Source organism: Centruroides vittatus, unplaced genomic scaffold, assembly GCF_030686945.1.
Source record: "Centruroides vittatus isolate TY-2023 unplaced genomic scaffold, ASM3068694v2 contig_900, whole genome shotgun sequence".
Lineage (NCBI taxonomy): Eukaryota > Metazoa > Arthropoda > Arachnida > Scorpiones > Buthidae > Centruroides > Centruroides vittatus.
This window is the reverse complement of record NW_027122591.1, coordinates 3,361,271-3,384,871: the sequence shown is the minus strand read 5'-3', so window position 1 is coordinate 3,384,871 and position 23,601 is coordinate 3,361,271. Positions and strand designations below refer to the sequence as shown.

At 30.5% G+C, this 23,601-nt stretch overlaps 1 protein-coding gene across 1 annotated transcript in view; it reads left to right on the top strand.

The window, feature by feature from the left end:
* The window catches only part of LOC136984056 (endoplasmic reticulum metallopeptidase 1-like), a 43,128-nt gene that overhangs the window by 808 nt on the left and 18,719 nt on the right, over positions 1–23,601 (top strand). The window contains exons 2-4 of the mRNA XM_067280977.1: positions 5,633–5,760; positions 20,936–21,041; positions 21,765–21,911. Coding sequence (XP_067137078.1) covers positions 5,633–5,760; positions 20,936–21,041; positions 21,765–21,911 — 381 coding nt within the window. The remainder of the gene's footprint in view (positions 1–5,632; positions 5,761–20,935; positions 21,042–21,764; positions 21,912–23,601) is intronic.

Here is a 23,601-nt window from a genome sequence, read left to right as displayed (position 1 = left end):
TTGGCAGACTCGACTGTTCCAGAGCTGTTGGTAGTGCTCTTTTGGAATACATTTGGTGTTTTGACGTCGTGGTGGTGGTGGCGTCTTTCATTTATGCTACCTGAAACTGACCAATGAGACTTTTAATTCCTACACAACGTCACCTGTCGTTTGGCAAATCTGTAATGGCTACCGATTTGCTCCGTTACGACTGTTGAGTCTTCTGAACTCAGCCGTTCATCAACATTTACACATTGATGAATGAGACGTGTAGTAACGTAATGATCAAATATAATTTGTCTCTATATCTATTTGACGATATCACAAATTGCATTGTAGAGATTTATATAAGTTATAAATCCAATTTAAACTGCTTTAAAGTGTAATGAGCTCAATAAAAATTTGTGGTTAATGTTACCTATGGTAGTGAAGTGGTAGCTCGTCTCTGAAATAGTGGGGAGCGTTTAACTAACTACTAACCTAACCTATTCTAATAAATTACCTATTCTAATAATTTGGTTGGCAATATTATGGTAATTTATTAGAATAGGTTAGGTTAGGTTAGAACGTGCATCCCCGTGTTTCAGAGACAAGCCGCCATGTTCGCTACCATAGGTAACATTAACCAAATTTATCTTCAAAACTTGGTGAAATGTAGAATTTTGTTTTTTATGGCTCATGATGTGAGTGGTTTCTTAATGGTTCTAAACTGCCTTTCTCTTGAAGCAGATTGTAAATAAAAATTGATAAATTGTCCGTAATGAATAACTTATCTGTAATGTATTTGATAATTTAACGAAATAATTTGACTATTTTAATTCATATATATCTTTTTCTCTTAATACAGACTGCGGTAAATTTTAATAAAACAGAATTCTATATTAAAATATAATCTCTACTATTACAAATAGTAATAATAAATTTAGTATTAAATATAAATCCAACAGAGTATAATTTTATCTTATTAATTTTTTGATAATATTTAAAGAATTGAAAGTTATAAAATTTTGTGTGTTAATATAAATATTCTTTTTATGCCATTTATTTGTGTGAATTAATACTGCTATTTTTTCTACAGCAGTGAAAATTATGTTGTAGGAGTGCAATGAATATACTGCATAAAAAAAAAAAGCAATAACTCCTAAATTTAAGAATTATTGGCAAATGACATTTTCCTCAAACATAAATAAACTCAGACTAAAATCATTTTATTACAGAATTATTTACAAAATACAGTTTAGATGAAGTTGCAAAAAGAAATTAAAATTATTTTTACAACTTCATCTAAACTGTATTTTGTAAATAATAATAAAATTGCATTGTGGTATGATTTTCTACATAGAAATAATAAAATAATAATTTTTTAATATATTTCAAGGAAAAATAAAATGTTTTTAATCTGAGTTTATTGATGTTTAAAGAAAAGTATAGGTAGTAGACTGATATATGCTAAAAACTGACCTTCACACCATATGGTCTACCTAAGTGCGATTTTACCGAATTCAAAAAAAGTACATGCACGTCAATTAGCATGAAATATTATTTCAAATATACTTTGTAAACTTTATTTCAAATAGAAGGTGAATTGTTGGGTATTATGGGTTGGGTGAATAGTATATTGTTTGGTCAAAAAGTAACTGACCATAACAAAGTTGAAAAACACACGTTTATTAGCTAACAGTAAAAACTTTCATGGGTAAGACAAACATTCCACTAAACTAGCTGATCAATAATTTTGATATAGAATTTCTAAACGTCTTCCTCTAGTCAGCTGCTTCTGGATGAGGTTTAGAACTGACTACTGAACTTCAAAATCAGAGGTAGCCTTTGAGGTGTTATTTTATTGGTCCAAAAATGGGGTTATTGTATGGTTCAAGTCCGGACTATAGGGCAGGTATGGTAAAACAGTCTAGCAGAGGGGTCTCCAATCTATAGCCCATGGGAAAATATGGCCTCAACGCATATCTATCCAGCCTGCTTGGCTCATTTTCACTCACATGCTTTGTTGTTGATATTCAAACACTTTTGAAAAATCAACTAGAATTAATAGAATTTGCTGCAAATAATTTTTATTAAAACCTATTTAAAGAAGATAATTTAAATTTTATCAAATCTCCATCAGAAGAGAATTTTAAGTCTTAAAGGGTTTGCATGGGACATATTTTCTATTTTTGCTTCTATGTACTTTTCTGAACAAATCTTTTCAAAAGTGAAATACATAAAATTAAAATATTGAATATTGCTCTCCAATATGTAAAGGGGAGTTTAATGTTGGATACCGCAAATTTATCTCCAGGTTTGATCTTTTCACTTGATTTTGAAAAATAAATTTCAAATTTCTCATTGATTTGTGTCTGGTCCTTATATTTACAACTCACTTGGTCATTCCAGAAAAAGATTGGAAACTGGTTTTGTGAAAGTTGACAATAATGACCTGAGTGGCAGCAATGGAATGTGACTCTAGCAGCTTTGTTATTTGTTCTTGATGGCTGTGTGCAACCTTCTAAGAATCTAAGTATTGGATAATAAGAAACTGCATTAACTGTTTTTCCATGCTGGAGAAATCCACTCAAGAGAGCACCCTGATGTCAACGGAAAATGTCAATATCGCTTTCCCTACACTTAACTATGATAGGGCTTTGCATGAGTACATGTTTCCATTGTATTTACATGGGTATATAGTGGTGTCACCAGGTTTCATCTCTGGTCACAATTCTCTGCAAAATTAGACCACTTTGTTGGAGGTAATAAGTTAAATTTCCAGTCATGCACCCATCTGCATAGTGGTTTATGCAGCATTCAGATATTTGGGACTCATTTAAATGTAGAATGACTTTCTATGGGGCACAGTGGCATGCCCATCTGTTTACTGATTGCACTGCATCCACTGTTGCCTGTAGTGATATGTCAATCAGCTTGCATGACTTGATCCACAGTGGTATACTTTTCACTTGTGATGACTAAACACTTGACCTTCTAGATCTTGTTGCATTTTCAAGGTTTTAGTATCATTTCAAAAATGTCACAGCAGACCTTCATTTATATCTATCCCATATGATGTTTAGCATATAGCCAGCCTCTTTTTTCAATGTATGTTGATAGTTCTTTTCTTGTCAGCAATGAAAAATTGTTTAACTGCTTACTGTTGTTGGATGCTTACGTCCTGCAGCTTCTTTACTTTGCATTATTCCAACCACTATTAGTATGTGAACTTCACTGGCTATATGTCTTATATAATAGCTTCACTCTCTTTTATAACAGCTGCTTCCACAGTGAGGACACTAATGTTGCATTCATTGTTTCAAAACTAGGATGCTTGATTACTTTTTGTCCAATCTTACACATGAAGAATTAGTCACTGCAGTTAACTTAATGAAGGAAATAATATACTTTTAACAGTGGTTAAAATTTGAGGAAACAAATGTTTTTATCAAATTAATGTGCTATCTTCATGAATAAGAGGAATATATGTTATTTTATTCCCAAAGATGGTCCATTAATTGGGTTTGAAACATAGTGTTTTTTCAAACACACTATTATTTACTGTTAAAGATACATTATTTACTTTATTGAATTCTAGAAATAAGAAATTTATGACATTTTTCTAAATTATGGATAATTATTTTTTACAAATGTTTAATATCAAAACTTGATGATGATAGCAGTTTGGAAGCTAAAAATTTTCTTAAGTTTGAGCTAATTTTATCTTTCATAATTTTTATTCAAAATAAATGTATACATTTTCCAGTTTTCAGTAGTATATTACTTGCAAGCATATAGGAATTAAATGTGAAAACAATAACTGTGGGCAAAAATAAAAATATTTATTAACTTTTGAGAAAATTTTCTAAATAGAAATGCAATGATCTGTTTGGAAAGTTTTCATAATAATTAAATAATAAGAAATTTAACGTACTCTGAGAACCTGTATCCAGTATAACGAAAAAAAAAACAAAAGAGAAAGTTCACCACAAACGTTTTCGAACTGCTGTAAGTTCTTTCTCAAGTGTAAAACGGAGTTTCTGATGGGACAGAGCGGTCGGTTAACGAAATTTGAGAAAAAAACATTCAAATCCGTAACATTAGCTGCGTATTTGTTCATATAAGAAATTTCATTTAGCTGATAGAAAGAAATGAATAAGTTAAAATATATTTATATGTATTTGATCTGAACATTTAAAAGTTCAAAACTCTTTGTTACAGTTATAAATTTGGCATATTTTGAATCTCGTTTTAAATCTTCAACTCAAATGGCAAATATCTGTAGAAATTTTGTAAAACATTACATGAGAGAATAACTGGTTTGACTATTTAGAACTCAGTATAATGGAATATATTATTAATAAATTCTTTTAGATCAGTAATATTAATGTTTGACCTATTTAATAAGTTGATTCTAAAATATGAAAGGAAAAACAGTTAAGATTAATATAAAGTTCTTTCTATGTTGGAATTTCAGAATGTGTTGATTTTTTTTTTGTAATATTAAAAAGCAGTAGAATCTATTAATAGCAGTTTTATATGTTTATATTAGAAATAACTTTTTGTAAATAACATGTATTTATAATATAAATTATTAATTAAATTCATAACTTTATAAAATGAGTTGAAATTATTAAAGTATTTAATATTTTAAGAATTTTACATGGTTTTTTTTTAATATTTATTTTGATTTAAGAAAATTTTTAAATTTTATCATATTATTTTAAAGGAATTTGATTCCTATAACTTCTTTTATAAATGTTTTTTTGCTATACATAGTGTTTCAAATAACTTTATATAGTTTTAATTTCATTTATATTTTATATTACGATTTGAAAAACCTTCAATTATTCTAAAAAATTTTTCAAAAATATATCAAATCAGTAATTAACATCAGTAATAGTTATTTAAACATTTTTCTTTAACCTTTAAAAATTGTTTTTTTAATGAATAAGTTAATCTCCTTTGTCTGTTAAAAAAATATAATGAATGTAATTTATCAGTGGATTCATCTCACAAACCTTGAGATGAATCCACTGATAAATTATATTCATCATAAAAAATGATTACAGTTTAGGTGTTATTGAAGGAATTAAAAGTAATGTTTTTAGTAATCATTTATAAACAGCACATGATATTCAAATTTTCTTGTTTTTAATTATATTTTTGTTTGTAACGTAACATTACACTAACACCAGATGACAGATTATAATTTTTCACTTGCTATACGAGTGCATTAGTTTTAGTTTTTGTCAAAAATTAATACAGCTGTTTGTTTGTAATCTAAAATATTAGATTAAATTATTTTTCAAAATTCAGATATACATTTTAAATAATGAAGTTTTATTTCGAATTTAATATATAACAAACACGTTTTAGTTTATTAAAATGTGATAATTAAACAAACATGACCAATTAATCAACCATATAAATGATTTCTTAATATATAATAAGACTGCAAAACTTAGTGAAATGTAACCATTATTACAATAATATAAATACAAAAATTAGTCAATGGTTGGATAGTTGATTGTATTATTAATAAAATATAATTGAATAAAATAAACTAAGAATTTAGGCATTATTAATATTGAATTACAATTCTATTTTAAGCAAATAAAATCTAATATTTTAGTTACATATTTATTAATAATCGATTTATTTTTTTAAGGTGCTAGTGATGACGGTGTTAGTTGTGCCATAATGCTTGAGTTATTAGTTATATTTACTCAGCATCAGAAACCGTTACCTCATCCTTTAATCTTTCTTTTTAATGGTGCAGAAGAAAATTTACTCCAGGTAATTTAGATGTTATCAAATTCCTAGTTTTTTGCTATAAATATAATATTTATTCATTATACAAAATTTAAGTAGTTGCCTTTGTCATGCATGATATAACTTTTATTAGAATATACTATAAATTTGCACACTTATTATCAATGGAAACAATTACTTATTTCTATAAGGTGTTATGGATATAATTATATTTAAATATAGATAATTATTAATGTTAAACTCACATTTTTAAGTAATAAGACTTAATTGAATGAAAAAGTTTGATAAATATAAGTTACAGTGGAACCTCGCATAATGAGCAAAACAAATTTGTAAAAAATGACTCACTTAACGAGCGACATTTTGCATAACGAGTGATGAGAAAGTATGTCCCGGATTGTACACATGCTCCATCAGTCTGTGTTTAGCAGTCATTCCACTAGCATCTTAATGTCACGCTCCTTAACAATGTATATCGTATAAATTTTTTGAATAAACGTTATACGTAAAATATTTGAGTTTTTTTTTTGGCATGGAATGCATTATTGTATTTTACATTAATTTATATGGGAAAAATTGTTTTGCTTAATGAGTGTTTTGCATTACGAGTAAGATTTTGGAACGAATTATGCTTGTTAATTGAAGTTTCACTGTATATCTAATGATAGCAATTTTTTTTAATAAAAATTGCTATTATTTAATGATTAAATACCATGAATATTATCAAATTTTTTTTAATTAGATCATCAGATTGTATTAATGTAAATACAATTTTTTTAGATATTTGTCAAATTAACAACATTATTGCAATTGTCAATTTCATGTTTACTAAAATTTTATATTGTGAAACAGATTCATTTAGCTTCCAAATAATTAAAGATTTTTTAAAAATAAAAATATGTTTTAAACAAGTTTGTCTAATTTATATATTGTAAATACATAAATTTAGTATATTTGTTTATTTGTATATTATACTATGTAAGTATATATCTTTATCTTTAATTAAAAACGCTAAAAACCTATAATCCAGAAACTTTTTAAAAATATGTACAAATGTTTTCACCTGTGTTGAATGGGCATCATCAGACAAACTAATCCCTAGCTGCTGAAACAATTTGGGATTACCATACGTGAGTGCAGAGGGAACCCTTTGTGTAATGTATGATATTTACATTATTATAATCTGTTGATGATCTAATTGAAAAAATCTGATGATATTCATATGCAGCTCTAAGCTATCAAGCCTACGTGACTGATCACATGGAAACATTAGTTGATAATATAACTGTTTAGTAACTAACTATTGTTGGCACAGATTATGATCAGACTATTATATGATTTATATTAGGGATTCCCAACCTTTTTGTGGTGCGGGCACATTTGAGATTGCAAAAAATAGTGGCGGGCGCAAATCAGATTAAAAAATAAATAAATAAATATTATGTCTAGGGATTGCAATCCAGCAGTGTTTTCAATCCAGCTGGATTTTTGCTGGACCAAAATCGATCCAGCACAGATGTATTTTTGATGCAATAAAGTGTTATCTGTCTATCTATCTATCCAGCAATTTATGGTTTTTTTTTAAAGAAATAAAACATTTATTTTAAAATACTTAAGAAGCCTTTATTATTTAAACTGGTTACTATAAATCTTAAACATTTAGGTAGTAAACTTAACTTTGGTTCCGTTTACCACTTGAGATACAGATAATTAACTTTAAATGTGTAGTTAGATTATAATTATAATAATGTAATTTTTAAGTTAAATAATAGCAAAGGTAATTCTACTAATTAATTTATATTAATATATTATATTATAATAATGTAAGGACGGATAATCAGTGGCTAAGTGGCTATCAGTCTTACCAGTTTTCTTATATAGGCTCTATATATTAGTCTGTAGTTATTTATAAGTATATAAAAACTGTGTACTGGAAGTAGAATAAGTTAAATAAACTACACCATTATCAATCTAGCAAAATTTAATAAAATAACGTTTTCAATCGTTTTTAACGATCTTCCTCAGTTACAAAAAATAGAACATTAAATATAGAACATAAAATGTGTTCGGAATAAATATAAAAATTAATGGAAAACGCCTAAGCGGAAAAATATAGATAAATAAACAAAATAAATAGCTAAAAGGAAAAAATATAAGATATAACAACAAAACCAGCATTGTCCGTTAATAACATTAATTAATGTAAAAGGATCTCCACGCGGTAGACAATGGGTCCGCATCTCTATGGTTTATACAACCAGTTGCCATGTGGACCTTGCAGATTTCCAATCTCTCAAGATGTTTGACCATTTGCTTATTTGTCGTCGCTTTTATAATTGCCGCTTGATCCCATTGGACGTTAACATCCTTCTGTCTTGCGTATGATGCCAGCGCAGTGTTGTCAAGGTTCTTACTGACTGTATATTTGTGCTCCTTGAGCCTTTGTTTTAAACTGCGCATTATTGCACCCACATAAACAAGCTTGGAATTGAAACATTGGTTGTGTAAAGGCACCGAATATATACCTGTTGTTGAATTCCGATCCTCTTTTTCTTTTTATCGTTCCTTAAAAGTTTGGAAACAGTGGGATTACGTCAGTATACAATGTGAAAATTATCAGACCTGGCTGTACATCTATGTATCTTGTTTAAAAATGGGATGTAATTAAGCGCTATTCTCCTTATATTTATTCCGAACACATTTTATGTTCTATAGTTAATGTATTCTTTTGTAACTAAGGAAGATCATTAAAAGCGATTGAATACATTATTATTTTATTAAATTTTGCTGGATTGGTAAAGGTGTAGTTTATTTATAAGTAATTTAATTATTAGTGTTAGTAAAGTAGTGAGTAAGTAATTAGTAGCCTAGCAGTCTAGTAGTTAGCAAAGCGGCAACGCTGACAATGTAGACTTTTGCGCCATTATTTAGAAAGTTAATTGAGTATTTGTGGATCCAGCACCTGGTGCTGGATTCAGCAGGCTGAAGAATGCGCTGGATCCAGCTGGATTGCTGGAGGAGGGTTCCAGCAATTGCAGTTCCTAATTATGTCCTTATTATAACATGCATTTTGTAACATATACTTACTATAACATAGATATATATTATAAAAGCTGAATTAGTGCAATTTTTGACATTGCATTTCATTTGCTAATTTCTCAAAGTTGGGAGTGTAAGACCATGATTTCAATTGTAAATAATCTTCAAGCTTGGCATTAGTGAGTTGAGATCTGATTTTCGATTTTATAAAATTCATGGTGGAAAACAAACATTCTCACAAATATGTGGAACCAAAACAGGATTTGATTTTGAAGGCTTCTTTTTTCAAAAGATTATACTTTTTATGATCAACTAATTCATATTGTGAGATTATAATATGATGTCATTTTGAAAATCTAAAATCTTTTCTTCAATTTTCGAGTTTCTTCTTGAAGTTTTGCTATAGACTTAGCAGTTTCAATAATGTCTACTTGTGTAGTAAAAGGATTTACAAAAAATGTAGCTATGGGTTCAATAATGATAAATTGCTGGAATCTACTTTCAAACTGTTCCAAATGTTTTTTAAGATGAGTAATAAACAGTGGCATGCCGTCATTGGAAGCGGTGGAAGCGTCGCTTCCCTTGTATTTTCTATAAAGTAAATACATATTGTGCGATTATTTTCATATAATTAAAATTAATATTTTATTATAATCACATTATGTATCTTATTACAAATTTCTATACTACATATAAAAAAAAGATAAGATTGCTATTGTATATTCGAATATTAGTGGCGGAATGGAAGCGCTATATTGTCAGCTTCCAAACAGCCAGATTATACTTATTCGCGCATGCGCTTTACAGAGCACCAACCTCACCCGGTTTAGCTGGTGGAAGCTACGCACATATAACGCTTCCATTTCTATCCGGGACCGGTCCTAGCCTGTTAGCCGCCTGCCTGTGATATTTGGCCGCCCTCGCCTCATTATGTGAATCATGAGTAGATTTATAACTTAACCCAACCGATAAGAATTTACTGGTAAGATGTTTTTATGATAGTTCTGTATAGTTGACAGGAGTTCTAAAAAATTCATTAAAATATTTGATATTTTTATTCCGCTCTCCCATCTTATATTACTTACGGATTTCAATGTTAAACCGGTGATATTACGATTTAGTATGTCCCATCTATAAGGAAATGTAGAAAAAACGTGTACAAATCTTGTGCAATGTTAAAAAATTAACTATTACTTTGGCAGCATCACTTACAACTAAATTCAATGAAAGATGCATAAAGTACAAAAAAAGCTCTAGAATTTATTTTCCTTAAATTTACGATTTATGTATCCATTGTCATAAGAAATTTGTCTTTCCACTTTTTCTCAAGACTACAAATATTCAAGTACAAAGTAACCGGTTTGAACTTATTTCTACTTAAGAAGTAGTTAAATAATTAAGAGATTAGGGAATTGTGGACATCAATAAAACCCTAACGAAAAAGCTGGAATTTTACTTAAACAAAAGCTTAACCGAACCAATCTCTAGCCGAGTACAGTGGAGACTGATTTCTTCGTAATATTAGATAATAAAGACTGAAATTTTTTCAGTTCAATGAGAGTGATCGAAAAGTTGTAAATTTTGGAAATTTCCGTGGACCTGGCCCTAAAACGAATTAGTTAGAAAACAAATGACGGACAATCTACTTAGTATTAAGTTTAACATATTTAGATTTTTATAGCTATGGCGAGAAACGTTTAAAATGTGCAACAACCTTGTCGCGTCCTTTGAGGTATACGAGTGATGCGACAAAACAGGCATTTGACATTGATTGCACCCTCGGGATTTGGCAGCCGGCAGGCATGCACCTACCTGGACCGTCTCTGATTCCATCCATTAGTCACTCGTAGGGAGCTGTTTGACTGAGTGGATTGTTTTAAGATTTAAAAAGTAAAGAAGATTTTATGCTATTTTTATGTACGTTTCTTTGCAAAGCTATATTTAATTATAATTTTCTTTAAAAGTATATTCATACAGTTGAAGAATATTCTGTACCAGGTACGAGTATGTACTGTACATCCACCACACATTTTATTTCACCAAGTAAGCTTTTATTATTTTATTTATAATTTTAGCCCTTATATCGTGGTTAGCGATTCAGAATGTAATTGTGATATTAAAAATACATTTAGATAAGTCTACGGTTTTTACTGGCTTATCAAACAAACAATACGAATGGAACCAAGATCATCACTGATGTGCAATTAACTGATTGCCCCTGGAAGTCGGCTTCTCACAGAAACACAGCTTCCCTATCATCAAATGTCACGGCACGCCACTGGTAATAAATAATGTAAGGTCAAAATTATTTTCACCAATCACTTTTTTCATCCATCAAGTGAAAAAGAATTTTTTGACAAATTATTTATCCAAAACTGTATTTTGATGCATTTGGCGTATTTTGTAGTTTTAAGGTAATATTAATTTCGGTTACTTCTGTTATGTGTAAAACATTTTTTTTTTTTTAATCTGTAATCACATGCACTCCCGATGCACGGAAATTTCACTGGTATTCAACCTTAGTTTGGATCCCAACAAAAGATCCTGCGACACTTGTTTTGTTCTGTGTAAATAAAGTGTATTAATTGTGTGAATGAATGTCTCTTTAATCCAAACAAATAAATCCGGTAGACTTCCTCACAGCTAATAGCTGTGAGGAAGTCTACCGGATTTATTTATTCGAATTAAAGAGACATTCATTCACATTACGTATATACAGCTACCACATCTGACATTGAGAAGTGTATTAATTGTATCTGTTCACTATTTGTGTTTTGGTATTACACTTTGTATATTGTTTCCTTGGCATTGTATCAACACTCAATTGCCACATTATATTGGGTTGTTCGGAAAGTAATTTCGTTTTTTTATTACTAGAGGAATTAGATGTATTTTTATCAGCCAATTTGATTTTAAACCACATTTTCATTATATAATTTGACAGCTGACATTTTAAGGCTTATTTGTAAAAAATTTTGTTTGATTCTGTACAATTGTTTTTTTTTTTTTTCGGTGACCCATCAAATATGGAAAATCGAAAGCATCATTTTTGGCATATTTTGCTTTTTTATAACTAAAAAACCAAAATGCTGTTCAAACAAGAAAAAAATTGTGGTACATGTTCGGAGAAGATGTGTTGAGAGAAAGACAGTGCCAAAACTGGTTTACAAAATTGCGTTCTGGCAATTTTAATATCGAAGATACACCACATTCTGGATGGCCATTTGAAGCCAATGAAAACAAAATAAAGGTACCGATTTAAGCAATCTGCCATATAACAACACGTGAAATCACTACGAGATTAAATCTGTTAAATTGAACTGTTTATTATTACTTAAAACAAATTGGTTTTGTTTCAAAGCTCAATATATGGGTTCCACATGTTATTAAAGGGAGATGCTCTCTATGGTGGGATTTTAAAGAAATTTTTTTTTGAGCTTTTACCAGACAATTTAACAATTGATTTGAAAGTGTACTGCCATCGAGTAAACAGATTGAGTAATATCATGAAACAGAAAAGGCCAGAATTGATCAACAAACAAAGTGTAGTATTTTACCATGATAATGCCAAATTTCACACAAGTTTGGTTAACTTGTCAGAAACAGTTATAGATGGGATGTGTTATCACACCAACCACATTCGCCAGATCGGGCACACTCAGATTATTACTTGTTTCGATCTATACAAATTTTTTTTAACTGTAAGACATTTACTTGAAATGACAATGTCAAAAATCACTTGGATCAGTTTTTTGTAAACAACGATCGAAACTTTTATGAATGTGAAATCATGCTACTACCAGAAACAATGACAACAGGTATTTGACCAAAATGGTCAATATATAATTCAATAAAATATTTATTTATTATAAGAATATTGCGTTTATTTTTCTATGGAAAAAACGAAATTACTTTCCGAACAACCCAATAATAGGCGTGATGGATTAGGCAGCAATCAGTGTAGCCCAAATGTAGCCAATTTAGCAAATTTCTCACTACATCTAGCAAGATTTTAAAAACTAAAGTAACTTTTTATTTTGTTTATTTTTAAGATTTAATTTTTTTTCCATTATTTCAACACTCTGCTGCAGGGGGAAATAAATAGCTCTGTGGGTGCACATGCGTCTGTGGGCACAAGGTTGGGAACCTCTGATTTATATGATAGTGTACTTGTGAAAAAAATGTAATATAAATATGAAATTTAAGAATGTTATATATTTAAGAAAGTCCAGAAAGTTTTAGTTTATGTCAGTTTAGATTTTCAAATTTTTATAATTGATATGTTATTTCATTATAATGGAAATATAGTATATTGCTAGTGAAAAATATAGTTTTATAATGATGAAGTTTAATAAATAAAAACCTTCATAAAATACAGGAGTGAGTATTTATTATGACATCATCACATTGCTGGGCTGCAATTTTTAATCATATTTTTAATTAATTTAATTTAAAATATATGCTCTCCATCTCAAATTAGTACTGTAGGATCTTACCCCTGTACACCATACTTTTCTGTTAGTAATGGAGTCATGCCAGTCATCTATCACTCCTTTCAGGAGAAGTTTTGAATTAAAATAACCCGATTTTTGGTTTGCATTGGAAATTCATATATAATTAATTGGGTCCTCCTGCCCCTAAAGTTTCCATATCTGGTTTCATCTTTCATCTAGCTAACTCTGTTCTCGAGATAAAGGAAAGACAGATGGATGATGATTGGATAACTGGGAATTTATGGGTCTACAATTTTTTCAAATTGCAGCCAAATAAACCTTTATCAAAAATTTTTTATCACAGCTATTTTTCAATCAAAGCATTTCATTTGAAGTAAAAACAAAGACATTGAATGTATATTTATTTTTGTTAAAATAAATTTCAAACGTTATTTATATTATTAAAAAAAGTTAAATATTGCCTTTTAGTAATTTAGTATTTTTTTGTTTTCTTATAATTTTTATACCTCATTATTATTGTTCAAAGGAACTGATAATGAAAAGTTTAATAAAAACTCGGCAAGCATTTCATTTATTTTCAGTTTGACAAATGAAAAATTTGAGTTATTCTTTTGGTGACACTTTATTTCAGTTTTGGTTTCAATAATTACAAAATCTATCTTGAAAATTAATTGTTTTCATCTGTTTTCACTGTAATTATGATTTTAATGTTTTATGCATTGCAGCATAGTAAATGTAAAAAAATAATTGCTACGCTATTTTTATAAATTTAATAAGAGATTTTTTATACTGTGTTTACTCGCATATAAGACGAGGTTTTTATTCATGTATCACAGCTTCAAATTCCTAGGTCGACCTATACGTGCGAGTGAAAGATTTTTTGCGTTTTTGCAAATAATTTTTGTGAACCGTGTATTTGCATTTTTTACTGGATGCTTACCCTCTTGTATTTAAAAACATAAGTATTTTATCTGGATCATTTGAATTGTTCTTGTATATTGTCAGGAGTAAAGATGAATAGCAATAGGAAAAGCAAAGCTTTTGAATTGAATTCCAGATTGAAATTCCAAAATCACACAGGCACCTGATGTTTTAATCCATTCTCAAATGAAAACAGATTATTATTTGGAAATCAGAATTTGGAGAAACTCGTAAGTGTAATTGACGGAGAGTGGATTCTATTGTTTCTTCTATGGAAACAGAACTTCTTGTTTAACTTTTGTACATTTGACTTTTACGCACACTTTTAGGAATGAATTACATCTGACTGCCTGTATAATAATTCTAATGTTGTTAGGTTCTATATGTTTTTTAATTTGTTTTACTGTTTGTTTTTAATTCGTCTATAAGTAGGTTTCTTCTTTTTTTTATGATGATACACATATTTTAAACATCTGAGTAAATATAGTTGATTTTACAGTTACAGTATCATCTAATGTTGTGAATACAGCCATTAGATGATGCTGTAACTATTCAAAAACTTATCGGCAATACTGTATTTTTGTGTGTTTAATTCATCTTTTTTATGAACAGTAAAATGTCACTAATTTGGAATTTGTGATCATTCAAATATTATTTTTCACTGTGTGTGTTTGTTTTAAAATACTGAATTTGTCAATTTTATGGACTCTCACCTAAATTCTAATCCTTTTGAAAATATTACTTTACTCTTAGACAGATGCATCAAGATATGATCAAGGAATAGTTAGAAAAGAAATTCAAACAAAAATAACTTACTTTTTACGCTCAAATTACCAAATGTTGGCAATGACAATAACAGTGCTATTACTAATAATCCAGCCATTGGCCAAATTAATCAGGCAATATTATAGTACAGTTAATAATAAGAAATTACATGATTATGATAATAAGAAATTATGCACTGCACAGTAAGTGAGGATTGCAGGTTCAATTCTTTCTCTGGCCCAATCTTTTCTTCCAAGCTATTCTAAATTATATTAAAATTATAGTTTCTACTTTTGATAAGAGATGGTGCCTAATGCCTACCTCTAATTTCTAATCATATAATTTATTATTATTAAATGTAATGTAATATTGCCCAATTAATTTGGCTGATGGTTGGATGATTAATAATACATCAGGTTATTGAGTTGTTTATATATATAGTTCTATTACTACTTTTGCATTATAAAAGTTTATCAAACCCACTGTATTTGTTCATTTAAAGTGCACAATAAAATTTGATTTTATTGAAGAAAGTGTACTTTTCAGACCATACAATATGAATTTGAGTAAAAATCCTTGCTAATTCAGACTAGACTTTCCCTTAATTAGTCCGAATTAGTGAGATTCTACTATATTTGAAAGTACCTTAAAAAGAAGTTGGAGTTACGTGATGGAACAAGCTATATTTGAACTATAAATTGTAACAAAAAAATTTTCAAACGTCTCTTTCTTTGTCTAGAGCCACTAAGAGTATCTTTAGAAAATATGAAAAATCTGCAGATATTGTTGTGCACTGCAGATACACTGCTGGTTATCAAAAATGCAACACCCTGAAGGAAGCGTCCAAATCAAGTAAAATTTACACCATGCGTTTGTTGCGATGAGATATGCAAATGATTATCATTTCAGTGCAGATGCACATCACGGGTGCCTGTTGTGCCACCTGCAAGTGCTATATAAAGGGAGAATAGAAGGCCGTTTTGAAGTACTGGAATTGTTCTTTTGTGTGTTTTTTTTGGCGTAAGCAGCTTCAGTATGCCACGCAAAAGAAAACGAGTGCCTTTCGAGCACGTTTCTGAGTTCGACCGAGGAAGAATAGTTTCCTATAGGGATTGCGGATTATCCTTCAGAGAAATTGCCGATTGTGTCGGACGTAACCAAGCAACTGTGATGCAGATCTGTAACCACTGGATGCAGGTGGGAACGACGGACTGATGGGACCGATTGCACCCACCTCGTTGCACCACTGCACGTGATGACAGGCATATCGTGCACATGGCAGTGATGGATCGCTGTTCCACATCACAACAAATTCAGTCTGTTGCGCAACAATCAGTGTCCACACTAGGGATTGCAATCCAGCAGTGTTTTCAATCCAGCTGGATTTTTGCTGGACCAAAATCGATCCAGCGCAGATGTATTTTTGGTGCAATAAAGTGTTATCTATCTTAGTTTCTATTGGTTATCTAGCTTAGTTTCTACTCAGCTATCCAGCAATTTATGGTTTTTTTAAAGAAATAAAACATTTTTTAAAAATACTTAAGAAGCTTTTATTATTTAGACTGATCACTACAAACGAGTAAAACTTCTTACACGTTTGGGTAGTAAACTTAACTTTGGTTCCGTTTAACACTTGAGATAGAGATAATTAACTTCAAATGTTTAGTTTGATTATAATTATAAAGTAATCTTTAAGTTAAATAATAGCAAAGGTAATACTACTAATTAATTTATATTAATATATTATAATAATGAAAGAACGGATAATCAGTGGCTAAGTGGCTATCAGTCTTACCAGTTTCCTTATGCATGTATAGGCTATACATATCAGTCTGTAGTTATTTATAAGTAATTTAATTATTAGTGTTAGTAAAGTAGTGAGTAAGTAGTTAGTAGTAGTCTAGTAGTTAGTTATTATCATCACAATCACGAATAACATACATTCATATCAACATATCTAAGATACTGATACTCATTAATTTAATTAACTATTTAACTAACTAGGTAGTCTCAGTTTCTCACTAATTTTCAAAATAAAATTGCCTAGCCCAGCCCACTAACCACTTACAGAATAAAAGTTAAAAACTCTTACTTAATAGAATTAGAGTAGAAGTTATAAAATATTAGTCTTGGCTTGAATAAAGTATTTTAAAGGATTAAATAAAATTAAATCAATCACTTCTATTTTTTTTTTTTTTTTTTTACTTTTCTGGAAGTAGGATCTCAAGAAACAAATGGTATTGATGGTGTTGTCTCCCAACCTACTTATTAATGAATTGCATATATATCCCGCTGCAGAGAAGGCCCTTTCTGCCTCTATGCTAGTTGGTTTCAGGGTCATCAAATAATCATAAATCTTTCCGTCACGTGATTCTTTGATGTCACAACCGACCGTAAATTAGAATTATGCACCAGGACTAGGAGAGGAGTTACTAAAGTGCGAAGACACTTTATTTAGCGAGAGCAGAAAGTCAACTGGCAATTAGATCAGCAGAGGTAAAAGGGCAGGCGGTGCGGTATAGAGAGGGGATGTAGCACGTCCCACACTGAACAGCAACATCACTCTCACTGCTGAGCGATAGCGCACGTAGAAAAGCAGCAACATCGACAACATAGACTTTTGCGCCATTATTTAGAAAGTTAATTGAGTATTTGCGGATTGCAGCGCTGGATCCATCTGGATTGCTGGATGAGGGACCCAGCAATTGCAATCCCTAGTCCACACGTACCATTCGACGTTGTTTGCAGCAGAGTGGAATGTCCACAAGACGTCCATTGCTGCGTTTACCGTTGAGTCAAAACCACAGGCGTTTGCGCTGGCAATGGTGCAATGACCAACAGACATGGACAACCGAATGGAACGACATTGTTTTTACTGACAAATCCCGCTTCTGCCTGCAACACCACGATGGTCAGATTAGAGTCTGGAGACACTGTGGGGAGAGACTGCTGAACTGTTGCCTTATGCATCACCATACTGGTCCTAGACCTGTTGTTATGGTTTGAGGTTGTATTGGATTCTACTCCCACACCCCCTAGTACACATTGCCAGTACACTGACCAGCCAGCGCTATATCTCTGAGGTGTTGGAGCCTGTTGTCCTCCCATACCTTCAGAGCTTGCCAACAGCCACATTCCAACAGGATAATGCACGACCACATGTGGCACGCATTGCTCAAGACTTCTTTTTCGCCCATCAGATTGCATTGCTGCCTTGGCCTCCTTGTTCTCCCGATCTCTCACCTATAGAAAACGTCTGGTCGATGATTGCAGAACGACTGGCTCGGGATACACCACCCGCAACTACACCAAATCAACTTTGGCAATATGTGGAAGCAGCATGGAATGCTATACCCCAACATATCCAAAGCCTTTTTGACTCAATGCCGAGGCATGTAGCAGCGGTTATAGCCAGCAATGGCGGCAACACTCCGTACTGATTCCATCATCTTCCTCACTTCACAAGAGACTGTATTTTCAATCATTTGATCTCTGTACAACATGTTATCTCCCAAATAAATTTGGTTGTGATATCTCTGGTCCTTCTTGGTGTTGCATTTTGGATGGCCAGCAGTATATATTCATCTCTCTTTTGCAGTTTTTCCTAGACCACCAAAGGCATGCATAAGCATACCTCCACTTTTAGTTCTCCTGTTCTATGCATTCAGTTCATGTTATATAACATTGGACAACAAATTGTTACTTTCATAATTTTTCTTAATCTTTTGTACATAATTTTGTAGTTCTGTTATTTTTTATAATTAAATTAAGAATGAAGTATTTCTGTTATCAGAATAAGAAAAAAACCAACTTGTTTGTTATTAATTTTACTGGTAATAGAAAGGATACAATTTATATTAAACTTTTTAAAAAGTTTTTCTTGCCATTTTTCATTTGTATGATGCACTTTTAGGTTTTGAAATCAATGTCCAGTAATAGTCAACATTTCACCAATCCACTTGCCTTCGATAGACATTTTGTTGATAGATGGTATACTTGGTGGAAATGTTCCTCGTGTTTATTGTTGACATTGCCAAGATTTGCATAAAAGGAGGTTAGGTGAGAATGAAGGAAATTATTTTCAAACTCATGCTTGATATGATTTTAAGATAACTCTTATCTTAAAATCATATCAAGCAATCAATCAAGGTTTTAACACAACTCTTATCCTAAAATAAGATAAAAGTTATAAATTCAAAAATTGTCCTCTTTGTCCTGTAAACTTTCCTCTATATCCTCTAAATTTTCCTCTGTATCTTAAAGAGGAAAATCCAATTTGAAATCAAAGTTGAATTTATAACTTTTATCTTTAGATTATTTTAAGAGATCAGATCTTCAGATTATTTTAAGAGAAAATTTTTCTTTGTAAGAGGAAAATTTTAAGAGAAAATTACAGAGGAAAATATAAAATAACATAAACTCTATAAATCTGAAAATAACATGAAATTTTCCTCTTTAGAGAGGAAAATTTTTGAAATAGTGTGTCTTCTGGAAGTTCATATACAATTAATCAGGGCCTCCTGTTCCTGAGGTTTCCATATTTGGTCTTGTTTTTAATCTATCTGACTTTATTCTGGAGATTAAGGTAAGACAGACAGATAGATGACAGTGCGAGTTTATAGGTCTATAATATTTTTTCAAATTGCAGCCCAATAAACCTTTATAACGGAGCCTAAGATATTTCCTGTGTATACTTACACAGAAAACTTTTTCTTTCAAAATAACTTATCAACATGACACATCATTATATATTAGTGAGACAACCAGGAACTACTGAGTGATAATTCAGGATAAAACACACAAAGGATCCTCAAAGTTAAAGAGAAGAGAGGGAATACACAAACCAACAGAGAAGAAAGTGCGAGCAATGAGAAACAGGATTTGGAACTGCTACAAAAGAAATAAAGACCAGTTTATGCGATAGGAAAGGGGACTTATAAGTATCATCTATCTGCATCCAGGCAACATTGTCCACATATATTGTTAAATTTTTATGGACTGACCAACTTCCTGAGAAGAAAAAACAGAAAGGGAAAGAAAACACTCATTCAAGATTTGATTTTGAATGATATTAGCTTCTCTGTGGATACATTACGTATAAGCTATCTCCCTCAGTATTTGGAATATCAGCCAACCAGTAAATCTGTATGTTTAAATAATTAGAATAGTTAATAAATGATGATTTTCATCTGGATCTGTACACATTGACCTTACACCAAGGTACTGTACATCACAATCAACATGAATTTCACATAAGCTGTCACTTAGGTATGACTGTGCATATTCAAACAGCAAATCCCTACACTTCTGTCATTAAATGATTCAGATATGTTTTCAAGTTTATTAAATATTTATTAAAATCCATACAATATTTAACAGTGAACAATGTTTTATTAAATAGAGTGCATCTTAATGTAATTTTAATCTTTGTTGAATTAATTGTAGAGCAATAGTCTAGTTGAGGTGGAATATTAGCAAAGTCTCTTCTATGTTGCTTGTAGAATTGAGTTTGTTCTCAAAATTTGATCAGTTGATTTTGATTAAACTTTGTTGCCTTTACATAGTATGAGATGAAGAAATTAAAACCTAATAAAAATCAGGGTTTATTTTGAGATACAGTGGGATCAAAATGACAATGTACAAGGTTGCTAGCATGAGCAGGCACAATGTTTTAAAATTCTTTATTTTATATTTAATAATACGTCAATAATAATAATAACTTGCTAGCATTTTGACTCAATTCTTAGTTTGTGTTCATGAAACTAGCAAATGAACTGTGCTTGCTGTATCTCCATTTTAAATTAGTTTTATTTTATATGTTAATTACTGCAAAAAACTGGATATACTACTATAATTAATTAATTTTTTCGTTACTGGATTAAGGTGAGTTAATTTATATAGTTTTTATATTGTTTCACAGTATGAAAACTTAAACATAAGCAAATTATGTATTATTTTTCAATAATGAAATATTTTAAAATGAATTTTGAAATTTATACTGAACATTTGTTTTCATTTAGGGTTCACATGGATTTATTACACAACATCCTTGGGCAAAAGATATAACAGCATTTATAAATCTTGAAGCAAGTGGAGCTGGGGGAAGAGAATTATTGTTTCAAAGTGGTTAGTTGCTCATGTTCTGAAAAATTTGAAATTTTATTATATTTTATAAGAAATTACAAAAGTTTAACTTGCTGTTTGTTGTTATATTTGTCAATGTTTTATTCTGTTTTTTCAAAATACAGTAGAGCATCGTTTATCCGAAAGCAGGTCAACTGAAACGTTGGTTAACCGAAAGCTTTCCAGTCGGACTGTGTCATGCTGAATCGAACGTTTTTGATACTAGATTAACTTCTAAAGTATAATTTTCATGTTTTTATATTTTTCAATATATTTATTTTGTTTGTACAAAATAAAGAAATAATTTTTAACGATACAATAGCCTCGATTATTATTATAAAAATTTTCTTTTGGCTTAAAATTGACGAAAATTCAACACGAAGCGACACACAACGGAGAAAAATTCAACACGAAGTGACATGCAATGGCGAAAAATTTCAACATTGGATAGGTTAATATATTTTTTCGTACATAATCAGTTATCCGAACAACCCCAGTCCCCAATTGATTCGGATAAACGATGCTCTACTGTAATTTTATCTTATCATTAATATAATTTCAGATAATCACTAAATAATTTTATTTATTTTTTATAATTAGTTAAATAGTTAATTTATATCAATGTATTCAAATTAACATTTCAAAAATTTTTTAAATTCTAAAAATTGTGAAATAGATTTTATATTTATTGAATATTAAAAATTATTACTATTGCTGTAATTTTAGATAATAAGAATCCATGGTTGCTTCAGGCCTATGCTTCTGGAGCAAAATATCCACATGGAGATTTAATAGCCCATGAAGTTTTTCAGAGTGGAATGATTGCTGCTGATACTGATTTTAGAATATTTCGAGATTATGGAAAAATTCCAGGTAATTTAATAATAATTTGTTCTTTAGTAGAAGTCTCCTTTCTTTACTCCAGAATCTACAAGAGACCAAAATGGTGCTGGATTACCAAAAGTTCTCGATTACTTTGAAATCTTTGTATTTTTGAAAAATTCGATGTGTGCAATTGAACATTGCAGACATTGCTAAATGTTCTGTACCAAAATTTTGACTTTCTTGTTAATGCAGGCTTTTTAATCATATTAATCATGTATAACTTACCATCATTCTTGCTGTGAATAATATTGGCTTGGTAGTGCTGAGTCAGGCCTTTGGTCAGGCTTTTATACAAGACCATCAGTTACAACGAGAGCCTCTCTAGTGTTTATAAAGAGATAGTGAGAGCTAATAACATCAGGCTTATTTACAAAAGGGGTTCAAGAGTTTACTCATTACTCAAAAATGCCAAAGATCCAAGAGAAAAGAAGTATCTACCAAGTGTTTACTCTATCTCCATCCACAATAACAGAGTGAACTGACACTTAGAATACATAAAAGCAATGACCCAATCCTTAAATCTTTACATTTTTTATTCAAAGATTTAAGAATCAGCTTTGTTACATAAAAACACCATCAACAAGCAGCTTACCACCACTGTTCTCACAGCCTATGCTACAGACAATGATGTCCAGGTCTTCCTCAATCTGGCCCAACTTTTACATCACACCACCAACAGGGCTCATCTCAAACATTTGGACAGGCCAGAAATATCAATATATAAAGCCATAAGAAAGGCTGCTGCGGTATGTGTAATATGCAGGTGATAACTGGAATTGTTGTTGTGTTTTTGTATGACTAAGCAATCTTATGTATCTTTCTACTTAGCAGTTTGGAAATACAATATTTTTGAGTTTATCAGCAAATTTTATTGTTATATTGTTGTTTCTCACCTTGCAATAATTGTTGAGCAAAACATTTGTACATGTCCATGTAGTATTCCTCTACAAATAATCTGTTGTCACAAGAATGAGGCAGAAGAAAATCATTATTTGAAGAAATTATTTTCATGACAATTTGTGTTAAATACTGTCACTAATTATTCAGCTGCATAAATTTTGATTCATTATATCTGTTAAGTATTTTTGTAAGAATTATATATGTGTAAATAGCAATTAATATAGGAAATTTCTTAGTTATTTTAAACCCCCACAGTCTAAATTATTAAATTACTGTTATGTGACACACAATTTAGTCTGTCCATAATTAAATATTTTTTACACACGTTGCATTTCAATTTTTTGATTAATAAATGATAGCAAAAACCTGCTATAAACATTACTATCAATACTAAAACAAAGCTCAAATTAGCAATATTTGCTGGATATAATCATTCACTTTTATAACCACTTAAAAAGGAATTTTTCAAAGCAGATTTGAAGGACATAATATTTTGGTTTATTCATCCAACACCTTTTTAAGTGGTTATAAAAGTGACTGTCAATACTGTTTACCTCAGTCTCTGTTACATTCAGGTTATTAAAATAAATACCTGATCTAACAGAAAATAAACACAGAATAGCTATTGACAAATGTGGTCTCAAAAGCCTTGCTTCAATTACTTCTTTTCTTGAATCAGTTGTGCTTATTGTCCATAGTATATCATCATTTTGAAATGCAGTACACAAATCTGCAAACGGATTTTTCAACTTAACTGGTTTTTCAAGACTCCTAGGCT